Raw genomic sequence first — 12,508 nt, 5'->3', positions numbered from 1 at the left:
TGTATCCCACTCTTTTCCCAAAATTGGGACTCATTTTACAGTGAGAAAAAAGGGGAAAACAACAATAAAATTATCCATTCTCATACAAAACATTTTTTCCCAATGGAGAATTTTACATTTCTACATATAATAATAAAGAAATAATCAAACTAATTAGTGAGCCTCACTCTTTTACAGTGGATGTAGTCAAAGGAAGTGTATAATGTTTCAGAAATATTTTGTGTGAACAAAATTATCCTCACATATCCCTGTTTCTTTTGGAACGATGTTAAATTTCTTTGACTGTATCTGTTGCAAAAGTGATATACTGAGTCGTCTCAGTATATCAGCCAACAACTTTTTCTTTCAGTCCTTTTTCTATACCAATCGGTTGGACATTTCATGAGGTGAACTGTTGTGAATTTAAAGAGAAAGGCCTAATTGTTCCACGGCACTAAATTTAAATATCCCAGCTACAAATTCGTAGACTGAAGTACAAGCTCTAGTGAATTAGGTGAAACTATTGTTAACGTTTATAAAAGCGAAAGTGTTCCATTGGAATGAAAAGCCTCATTAAATGTAATGATGCAGATGTTCATTCCTGGATTGTGAAGCCTCATGTTAAATCTCTGAAATAAAACTGTTTGGCTCAACTAGCTAATTATTTTGGGCTTTATGACATCTTTTTGTTGCAAAAAGTGATAGAAGCATATTTGTTGGCTAAAGTGTTAAAAGCATGCTGAACTATTGTGCTCATTGTGCTTTATTTCAGAGTGAACTAAAAGCTTATGGGCTCACTTGAGTTTAAAGTAGGGGTGTCAGTCTTCAATCCTTTCATTCAGGCATGCAAGGCCAATGAATAAATAATTAAATAAATATTCAAAAGCCTTCTCCACATTGGGAAAATAAGATGTTTTGTACATTAAAAACATAAAGATTTATTTTCTTTTAGGGCTTTTGTGTGAAAAATGTGTTTGCTGATAGCATTGTCTTGGTGTGGAAAGTTTTTGTGTAAAAAACCCTACATTTTGCATAAAATGTGTATTTTGCACAAAAAAGTTGGAAGGGGGAACTCAAAGAAATTGAAAACCCAAAATGTTTTAGTCTTTCACTCTCATTTTAGAAAACTGAACAGGAAAATTTGTGATTTTTGTTTACATCTCTAGTGTGAAGTAAAATACTTGGTACATTATTATTATTATTTTTGTTATTACTTTCAGTACAATGCAATATGTTTCTGATGCCTGTCATATAGTTAATAATATAATCTTTGGAAGATGTTTAGTTTCTCTTTCATAGTACAAAAAAACCCCTTCTGATTAAATTAGATTTAGACTGTGGAACATATAAAAAATGTAACATTTCATATTACAGTGCATTTTTCTAGACAGAGAATGATCAGTGTCCTGTGTTGCTTTGTTAGGTAACAAATAAGGATGCTCTGAAAGCAAAGCATGCAGTCTTTTATCTAAAGTTAGGAGGAGGGCAAATTTCAACAATGTACTTAATATATTAAAATAGAAATTTAATTTTTGTAGACTGTTTCCTTGTGGCACCTAGTGTAAATGAAAAAGTATACGTTTTAGTTTCAGTATACTCCATTAAAACTAATTTCCTTTTCAGACTTTGCAGTTTCACACATAGTTTCTTGCTATTTTCTAATTTAAGTGTTGTTCATAGAACTACAGAGTTTGAAGGTACCTTGGATGCCATCCAGACCTAGTCAGTGCACAAAATACTATGATACATTAGGTAAGCATAGCTATAGCATGCCTGACAGATGGCTCTCCAGCTACTACTTTAAATACATCTAGCAAAGGAAAACATCCACATTCCAGATTCAGGTCAATATTATAAAAAAGTGTATTTCAGTACTTTCTGGCATCATCTGGCATCATTATTGTAACACTGGACTTTATCATACAGGAGGCAAGCGTCATTAAATTGGCATTAAATCTCATCAATATCACACAATAATGGGTTGATTCTCATATGATATCATGTGAAGTCACCATTATCCCGCCACTATCCCATGAATAAAGCAACAAAATCACATCACTTTTTATTCATAGGAAAATCCTGTGAATGAAAGGTGGCATGATTTTGTTGCTTTATTCACAGGATAATGGCAGGATAATGTGAAAATCAACCCATTATTTCGCAATATTGACAGGCTTTAATGGATGCTGACTGGGTATAGAGGGGGCATGGCTGCCATACAGCTATTGCTCTATATCTGGGAAATAAGGAACACCTTTGGGTCTTAGACAAGGACAAAACCTGCTGTTTCTTCCCTGGATGTGTAGGCAGCTAGTCAGCTCCTATTTGAATCCACTTGGATCCAGGGTTGAAGTGAAGAGCTTCCAGTGTATCAGAAAGGTGTTTTGTTCTAATTCACAGTGAGGCTGAGGCATTGTGCCAGGAGGCATGCCGTTCTGACTGAGTTCTCAAAAAACCTGGTGTCACTGGGGGTTGTAGCAGGATAAAACACTAACAGAATTCTGGCCTATGTTTCTCTTCATAGAGCTTCAGAATCAGGTTGTTTGCTTCCTTTGTCTTAGCAGCTGTAGACTACCATGTCAGGATGCACAGGGATGCCGTTGAAATCCACAAACACCTGGACAATTTCAACAGGAAAGAGGAAACCCTTAAAGTAAACAAGGTTTGGCTACCAGTCCTGAAAAACAGCAAGATAAAGACTCAACAAATGCAAATGAGGAATTTCCCAGCAGACAATGAGCACTAATCAAGCAGACACTAATCTTCTTTTGTAGACCCTCCCACCCTGAGGCCTGCCCTTAACAACAGAACAATACATATGCAAATCACTCCTGCCTTTCCAGGTCACACAATATATATATACCCAACTGCTTTCCAGGCAAGCATTCTCTGAAGATGCCAGCCACAGATGCTGGTGAAACGTCAGGAAGAAACTCTTCTAGAACAGGGCCACAGAGCCAAAAAACCCACCAAAAATATAATGCTATTCCTCCTCCTTTCCTGTTTGTCCTATTTCTCTTAAAAAGGTTATACCCCTCTATTTTAAACCCATAGTTTCGTCTCTCCCCCTTTTCATCCTTACTGAGCTCTGTCACCAATCATATTTCTGCTTTTGTGGTAGTACTGTTTTTGGTACCAAAGTGAAAAAAATTATAATTTCTGTCAGTTTTTATCAATTTTTGTCTGTTGGCTTTGGTTCAAAGTTCCAGACTGTAAAGAGTGTGTGTGTGTGTGTATGTATATTCATAAAAATCAGAAACTTGTTAAAGCTTTGTGTCTCATATTTACATATGGAATTAAGATGTTAGTGAATTTTATATTAGAAATGCTTCTCTAATACAGAATAGAATGTATGTAGATTATTTTTTAACTTACAGTAAATCAGAGCTTCTGGTTTTAATTATAGGTTATGTGATATTGTTTTCCTTTGATTTCAGTAACATAAATCATGTGTATCCCTTGCTTTAATAAACTTTAGAAAATTATATTTTGGAATGGAAATTTTTATATTTGATTCCAGATTGTCCCTATATCTCTTTCATATAGCATCTGTGTTACTTCCTGCTGAAAAAATAATTAAGAAAGGGAATTTGAATTGAAAAGGAAAAAATAAATAAATCTCACAATACATTTTTGGTTAGAAAACATGGTAAATACCCAGTAGTGCTTTTAAACATTTCATAAAAAAGAACATTCCAAAATAAAAACAGGGAATAAATTCAGTAAATAAAAAATAAGTGATAAGTTATGTACTGTATTACTAAATTAATCAAATTTAATAAACTGCTATAAATTCAATAAGGGAGGACCAATACTATTTCTGTTAACTAATGCTTTGAAAGCCATACTGTTGATAAACACATCAGTCACTTTACTATATCAATCCTCGTAACCTTTTAGAAATTGGCAATACAGTGGGGCCTCCGCATAAGCGGCCTTTTTATAAGCGGCTTTGAGCGTACGTGCTCAAGCCGCTGGGTGCGCGCAGGGCAGAAAGGGCGGCACATCCCATTCAGTTGAATGGGCGCATGCACCCATTGTGCCGCGCACGTGCCCATTGCGCCCCGCGCACCTCCGCACCGCCGTGCACGAGCCCTATTGTTTACAATGGGGCTCGAGCATAGGCGGAAATCGCCATACGCGGCGGGATCCGGAACGGATCCCCCGCGTATGGCAAGGTTCCACTGTATCTAGTGATTAAGATGAGAACATTACATGGAATTTAATGTGGAATTGTTTCCTCTGATGTTTCTGCATAATTGGAAGCTGACAGTTTTTTGTTTGTTGCCATGAGATACATACTATAAGCATAATGAGCAATACAAGCATGGCTACCAAAGGTTGGCAACGTAAGACCAAATATGGTGAAACTGGAGAATTCCTTTCCTGGAAGAGTCAGTTGTCATGTCTTGTCAGATGTTAAAGATGTGGCCTCCTGTGGAAGGTGGAGAGGTAGTAATGGGAAATATGAAAACAAAGACTGCCCTGTATATCTCCCCATATATGATAACTCTGCTATTAAATTAATTATCAGTGATTTCTCAAAAGGCTTACTCACTGCTTCCTGCTACTTGGCAGGAAATAACATGTACTTCTCTGGCAGGGAGCAGATTTGGCACAAACATTGTTTGAACAAATGTGTCCTGAGCAGAGATCTGTTTGCATGGTCAGTTTTTCTCTCCTGTCCTTGTAATTTCATTCCCACCCATCTCCAAAATCTACTGGAGTGGTGTTCTCCCACCCTATAGATCACAGTTTGAAGGTGTGGCAGGGCCTGCAGAGTTCTCCTTCCTCCTGTTTCTGTGACTCAAGCTGTTCTGTTGTTGTTGCTATGTGTCTTCAAGTGGTTTCTGATTTATGGTGAGCTTAAGGTGATCTATCACAGATATTTCTGTAACTGAGAGTGTGGGACTTTCTGAAGGTCACCCAGCTGGTTTCTATGTCTGAACTGGGATTCAGACCCTGGTCACCGGTGCCATAGTCCAACACTCAAACCACTATGTCATGTTGGATCCTACTGATAGTTGCCTAAATCCTGTTGTTAGTCCTTACTGGAGTAGATTCATTGAATTAGTGAGATGCATCCTCATGTTGACTTATCATTTAACAGTTGATTGAATGGGTCTACTCTAGTAGATGCATTCTACTAGCCACAAGGATGGCAGCCAGGGTAAAGCAAATGAACCCAGCATCTCAGGGTCTTAGGAATGTGGATGTAAAACTTCACTTGTATCATTCCTACACATGCAATGAAAAATTTCAAATGGTTTCTCTCTGGTAGGTGCATTTAGAAAGTGTTTTGCATATTTTCTTTTCTTTTTTCTTGCATTTTGGGTGGGTTTTTTTTTTTTTTTTCAAAACTTTGTGTAAAGTCACATATACTTTTCAATATTTATAAACAGGACTGAGATGCATGATCCATGTCTGATTGGGTGTGCATAATTATGTATGTGTGTGTGCTCACACGCATGCGTGCACTTTGAGTGCCTTCAAATCATTTCTGACTTATGACAAAGTTTTCATGGAGTTTTCTTGGTAAGATTTATTCAGCAGAGGTTTGTTATTGCCTTCCCCTGAGGCTGAGAGTGTGTGACTTGCCCAAGGTTTCCCAGTGGATTTCATGACTAAGTTGGGAATTAAACCCTGGTCTCAATTCTGGCTTCTATAACAATATATAATAATATGTAACAATATATAACAATAACAGGATGTTAAAAGGCATCACTTTTAAAAGTTTAGGAATAGTAGAATTTTTTTAAAAAAAATGTAATCCATATGCTATGAAATAAAAACATTCAAACTTTAACAAGTAAGCATGGGATGTTAATGTACATGCTAGATGGATTGGAAAATTGGATATCAATTTTAATGAGTTTTGTTTATAATGAAATTTTGCAGTGTGGTATAATACCAGCAGCCATCACTTTATAATGGAAGTGTATAACCAGGGATAAATTAACCACTGTAGCTCCATCCACATTGCAGAAATAATCCAGATTGACACCACCTTAACTGTCATAGTTCAATATCATGGAATTCTAGGAAATGGAGTTTTGTGTGTAGTTTTCTCTCTCTTTGTTAGAGAGTTCTGGTACCAGAATAAAGTCCAGTTCTCAAAATTCCATAGCATTTATCCATGGCAGTTAAAATTGTGTCATCCTGGATTATTTTTACAGTGTGGATGCAGCCTGTGTTTCAAGAAAGTAAAGCATAGGAGCAGAGCCAACTTGGGCCATTACTGTATTGTAATTATCTAATATTTACCAATAGTGAAGAATGTGTCCATGCTGACCTCTTTTCTCAGTTCCTTTAATATTTTCCAATGTTCAAAACATTAATTTCTGCACGTTTTTCCATAAATATTTGTCTTGTTGTAATTTACTTGGGCTACAGTTTTAAGTATACTTCCTGGTAAGTCGCAATTTTCTCAGTGGTACTTTCAAATGGACCTTGTTTAGGCTTAGCCCTATATAGGCTGTTGCTAAAATTTAATAAGAAGGATAACTGATGCCAGAAACAGAAAGGGGTCAAAACTGAATGGTATTTATTTGTACTACAGAATATCCTATACATAAGATGATAAATGTGAACCATATATTTTGGAAAGCTAGAGTTTAACAAAATGCTGGCACAGAAAAGAGAAACAGATGACATATAATACTTTAGGCTTGGGCAAAAGCATGAAAAATATAATTTCCACTATATTTAAGAAAAAGAGCTGCTACATTATGCTTTTGAGGATTAACAGAAAGATCATGTTGTCTTTTTCTTTCTTTTTTAAACACTTATTTTGGCAGGATTTAAGGAAACCACTGGAATCAATAGTACCCACTGGATTTTACAGAGATAAGCACTTTTTATGGATTGGCCTATAAGTCTTGCTTTTAGTGCTGGGAAAATTGTTTGCTGCCCATGGCCTTTCCAAGGGAACAGTCAGTTGAAGCAGTGTAAATAAATTCAAATAAATGCTAACTTGGTGTAACAACAAGTTGTGGTGCTTTGGACAAAAAACTTCTAATTATCCTTGTTTCAGAGTAAAGAATTGTCACACTAGACTTCTTAGAATGTAAATCTTCACTTAAGTCATTCTTACATGCAAGAATGAATGATTTCAAAGGTTCTTTAGTGGTGGGTAAAATTAGAAGATTTGGGCACTTTTATGATTCATTGTATTTGGGGACTTTTGTGGAAAAATTTAATTTATGCAAAACACTGGTGGGTTTTTTTCTGGCTAAAGGATAGTTTTGTGTGTGTGTGTGTGTGTGTGTAACAACAACAGCAACAACAACAACAAAACACAGATATGCAAAAATCCTCTCAGTGGATGACTATTTTAATGGGTTTTCTTGATATATTGAGGTGCCTGCTATCGTCAAGAACAAAACCCAAAACATAATTTTAAAAAATGTGAGTGCTCTTTGCAACCCTATCAGGAAGATGCTTGTGAATATATAGGGGTTAAAAACAAGAAAGGTTGATGTGTGACACCTTGCAGATTTTAGAGGAACAATGGCAATGGCAAAAGCATTGTACTGCGTCCTTAGAAATGTTGTTTGTGATGTTTAATCTATGATTTGTCTTCAAATCCATAAAAGCAACCCTTGCAAGCCTACATTGATAAAAGTGTTTATTTTAATCAGCAGATTTTGTTAATCCTACATAAAATGTTCATATAAATATGTATTTTAATGTGTATAATATTTTGAGGTAAAACAAGATTTTAAAACATGAACTAAACCATGGGATAAACATGTAAGGATCACAAAAGCCTTGGTGGACAAAACCACGCAGGTGTTATTGCAGTGAATTTTAAAACATATTCATTCTTTGCTGCCAGCACCATCAAGAAATGTCAATCAATCAATCAATCTTTATTAATGCTTAAGCCAAAGGCCATTCGCATGATAAAATATAAAACCAATGACAGCAATTCAGAATTATAAAATATTCCATCAAATAACATCCAAATTTAATACATAATATGCTTCCAGTCAATTAAATAAAAAACGTTAAAAAACCACTTCAAGGTTTAGATAAGATCATCCACCTAACAATCGTTAAAACGTTAAAAAAAAAAACCAACTTCAAAGTTTAGATAAGGTCATCCCCCTGACAATCAACTGCAATGTATCAAGAAATGTGCTAGCAAACATAATATCTGTGCATGCTTTGTCAGATTCATCACTAGCTTTTCTCCATCTGTAGTATATATTCTGTGGTAAGGAATTCAATGATAAACTTCCATGACATGCTGTTGGTTCTTCTGGAATTAGCACCTGCTCTTCTTGTAGCCACTGGTGTGAGTACAGTGTTGGTATATACAATGCGCCCGCTCCATATGTGGGTGCACCATACGTGGCTTCCACTTTATGCAAAAGCTGCACTGCAATCAAATGAATGGGGCGTGCACCTGTGGAGCCCAAACCCGAGCCCCATTCTATTGAATGGGTCTTGTGCTTATGCAGAATTTACCTTTCGTGGGGGAGGGGGGTCTGGAATGCAACCCCTGCATAAGGAGAGGCTACACTGTACTTTACCCAGTGATCTTGCATAGATAGCAAAATCCTGAAGGGTGAGATAATTGACTCAAATAATGAATGCTTAGCTCCACTGAATAAACACAGTGGCCAAGATCCTGCATCAGAGGCTGTGATATGTAACTTTACAATGACAGAGCTAAGTAGCTGACACAATCTGGCTGCCATATTTTGCCCAATTGAAGTTTCCAAACTTGGTACAGTAACCCACTGTACAACACACTGCAAAGGTCCAGCCTTGACATTACCAGCACATGCACTACCATCTCCCAGCTCTAGGTAGGGGTGCAGCTGGCCTAAACTACTAACAGGATGCTAGCCAGTGTCCCCTCCTCTATGGCCCAGTCCACCTAGAATTATGAAATGTAATCATTTTACTGTATCTAATACTGTATCTAATAATGGGCACATATGGGAAGAATATAGGAGAGGAGTTACAGGCGGGTTATAAACCGCCGCTTTGCGACGGTCTGCTGCGGCCACTGTTTGCTCCGTGAGGGAGCCGCTGCAGCCAAACTGCGCGGCTCCGTTACGGAGCAAAAAAGAAGCTTCAAAATGGAGCTTCTTTCCACGGCGCAGCTATGATGCCACGAGGCGCCTCTGGCGCACTCACGATGTCATAGGCGGCATGACATGTCTGGACGCTATGCGTCCAAGACGTAAACATGGCGGCGGCTGTCTGGAACGGCCGTCGCCAAAAAATACATAGTGACTACGTATTAGGGTTAGGGGGGTGCGGAAGCACCGCACCTTCCTAACCCTAATACGTAGTCACTACGTATTTTTTGGCAGTCTGTAACCCACCACAGTCTGTTTTAAGCTGTGATGTGGCCAAAATTAACACATGTACCAAAAGAAGTGCATTCCAGCTGCTTTGGAGGTGTGGCATTTAGATGACGCATGCAGATGACGCATGCCCCCAAAGCAGCTGGAAGCTACTCCAGTGCTGCCCAATGGAGCCTGATTCCCAGCCAGTGTGGTTTGGGACTGCAGACAGCAGCCCACTTTGGAGTGGGCCATACAGTCTCCATGGCCCTAGCCTGATTGTGGCTCCTTCCTGGCCACCTGCTTTGCTCCCATATCTAATATCCAGTGATTTCAGCAGATAGAGACTTTCTTACATCTTGTATCTAAGAGTATAGTTTTCAGTGAGATGTTTGTATATGTTTTCAGTGAGTTGAAATTCTATTTATAGTTGTAAGCACTTGCAAAAAGCTCTAGTTCCACCTCTGTTGGAATAGTACTCTGTATTATGAAAATAGGATGTTGCTCTTTAGTATGAACCAAATCATACCTGTGTTATATATACTGGTATGCAGCTCATGCTTCTGTTTAAATATGCTCATATAAAGATGATGGAGTAATTTAAAAGGTTCAATACAGTCAACAATACATTGACTTTAGAGATTGCTCTAAGTGATCCACACTGAATTATATTTGTGTACAGGAAGATGAAACATCATAATTCAAGTGAGACAGCATGCCTATGGTGAAAATCATTCTTTACTTCTAGCATTGTAGCATTTTAACAAATTGCATCGTGTAGTGATATTTGCCAGAGAATTTGTTCTTTAGTTCCTGTTGTACAGCAGATTGAGTAAACTGGAACTATTTCTCCTGTTACTTCATCTTTTTTATTATCTTGGTGATTTTTTTTAAAAAAAACTAATAAAGCATCTAAACTCCTTTATTCTATCACATCAATTATATAATGATGGCTTGTTCTATTCTGTTCTTGTTTTCCCCGCCAGCTTCCTCAGGCTCAAAAGGTAAACAAATTTTGATCAATACTTATCCAAAGAAATCACCAACTCTTCATGTTTCCAAAGTGTCATGAATATGGTACAATGGTGATCAGTGAAATATGGTGCAATGTCACAGTTGTAATGAACTGGAGAGCATGACATTGCTTAAATCAAAGCAAGGGATTGTGTGAAGCCAAGTCACCCACTGAGTTACAATTCAGTTACACAATGTGAGACCTGTTTTAACAAAATGGAGAAGGATTAGGCTGCTGCTTTGTACAATAAAGGATCCATTTTGTTACCACTTTGAAAATAATAGGAAACCATTGAATGGACACAGCATTTACAAAGAAGCCATCCCTGGACCCTTGCATTCCCTGCAGAGGAATAATAGAACTCGTGGTATGGCTTTATTCTCTCACTGGTCCCTATTGTACTGTCTTACCAAAAGCCTTTCAGTGCATCTAACATACGTTCTGTCCAAATCGGTTTCCATGCAATGTGCTGTTGTTGTTGTACAGCTTCTGCTTTGCTATGGTGTGATCCAGAGCTACCCCACTGCATTTCATGATATCACAGATGACATTTGTGGCAGCTACAATGTATCACTTGATGCTTATTGCATCATTCTTGTATAGAACTCACAAATATAATTGGGAAAGAAAAAAAAAAGACAAAAACTCATATAATGAGAGGTGTAGTTTTATACTGCTTATGTAAGGATTTCTGTATGATCACATCAAAATGGTATTTTCTCCTTTCATACCTTTTTGCCTCCACTGTCTCATGAGGAACAGACAAGTTAAAGAAAAAACTGAGGGTCCCTCTTTTTGTTGTTGCTGATAGCTGGACTTTTTCTTTTTACTGATTTTCAGCAGTGCCTCCCCCAATTCATCTTTCTCTTCCCATCCTTGCAATTGCATAACCTGTTATGTGTCCATGAATGTGCACCTAGAAGTGTTTTAATGAAAGGTATAGAAGATTCATAGGCAGACCTATCAATGCAACTCTCTGTAACTCAAACACGATTTTCAAGTTCTTAAATTGTTATCAAGGACAACATATTCAGGGAAATAACTTTTCAGTTGCATAGTTCTTCCAACAAAAGCCTGAATGGATATAACAAGTGTTTACAATGTTGACTCATCATCTCAAGAGTATGTAATATTAGTATGAAAATGTATATGGTTGTGATTTCCCATTCTTTTACAAGAAAATAAGCACCAATGAGCACAGTAGGGATTAACTTTTGAATGAATTTGCAAGGATTGCACTTCTCTGCACATCTAAAAGAAAATTACAAAACCTGTATGTTAGTCTTCATATCTTTTTGTAGAACAATATGGCTAACTGTGTTAAGTGGGTAGTATGATCCTTCAACATTTCAGAAGGGTTTTTTTTTTTTTTTTTTTTTGGTTAAGCTCTCACACTGAATGAATTGATCCTTCCATGTAGAATGATTATGTACTTAGAGTGGAGAAGCTTTCTCCTTGAGCTTTTTATAATGTTTAGAACATTCATAGGGAGCAGTATAGACTCATGCTGTCATGATCCATCTTTTCTAAGTGGATTTATTCTTCATGGGCTGAACAACTAAATAGGAATTTGGTCTTAATAAAAGATTTGCATTCATCTAATAGTGAAGAGTACAAAATCAGTGGATTGGCCAAAATATTAATAGAGCTAATACAAAGGTAAGCCAAGGTTTAACATAACATTTTCTAACTTTAATAGAATGTCTCACATGCTACATCAGAAATGTGCCTATGGAGGTATCTGAATCACACATTTATAGCAGTTTCATACCACACTTTGTAATGTCAGAATCCTAAGGAATGCTGGGATTTGCAGTTGGTCAGGTAGTTAGAATTTTCTGGTAGATAGCTCCAGTCCACCTCCCCCAGCTCAGGATTCCATGGTAAGAAGCTATGACAATTAGTGGTATCAAGCTGCTATAATGGTGTGTATATGCCTTTATGTCCCTTCAAGTCGCTTGTTGACTTATGGTGACTCCATGAATTTCACAGGGTTTTTAAAGGCAAGGAATACTCAGAGGTGATTTTGCCAGTTCCTTCCTCTGAAACATAGCCTTCAGCCCCTAGGATTCATTGGAGTCTCCTATACCCTTTGTATATATCATGTGCTCTTTTCAAGTTCTTATTGTTGTCATAGTAGTAGATCAGGTCCATGTGCCTGATAGTAGTAATGTCCTTATAGTTCCTCCCTTACTTCAACCCGGGTCTGTCA

The 12,508-nt window shown here is 37.3% G+C and overlaps 1 protein-coding gene across 2 annotated transcripts in view; it reads left to right on the top strand.

Annotated features, from left to right (window-relative positions):
* CACNA2D3 (calcium voltage-gated channel auxiliary subunit alpha2delta 3) overlaps positions 1-12,508 on the top strand; it is a 726,617-nt gene that overhangs the window by 500,170 nt on the left and 213,939 nt on the right. Inside the window, exon 15 of one of the 2 annotated variants that reach the window (XM_042453686.1) lies at positions 10,268-10,285. The exons of the other annotated variant lie outside the window; for it this stretch is intronic. Coding sequence (XP_042309620.1) covers positions 10,268-10,285 — 18 coding nt within the window. The remainder of the gene's footprint in view (positions 1-10,267; positions 10,286-12,508) is intronic. 2 annotated transcript variants of the gene reach the window in all.

This window comes from Sceloporus undulatus, chromosome 2 (genome assembly GCF_019175285.1).
Source record: "Sceloporus undulatus isolate JIND9_A2432 ecotype Alabama chromosome 2, SceUnd_v1.1, whole genome shotgun sequence".
Classification (NCBI taxonomy): Eukaryota; Metazoa; Chordata; class Lepidosauria; order Squamata; family Phrynosomatidae; genus Sceloporus; species Sceloporus undulatus.
This window is presented reverse-complemented; position numbering and strand designations above follow the sequence as displayed.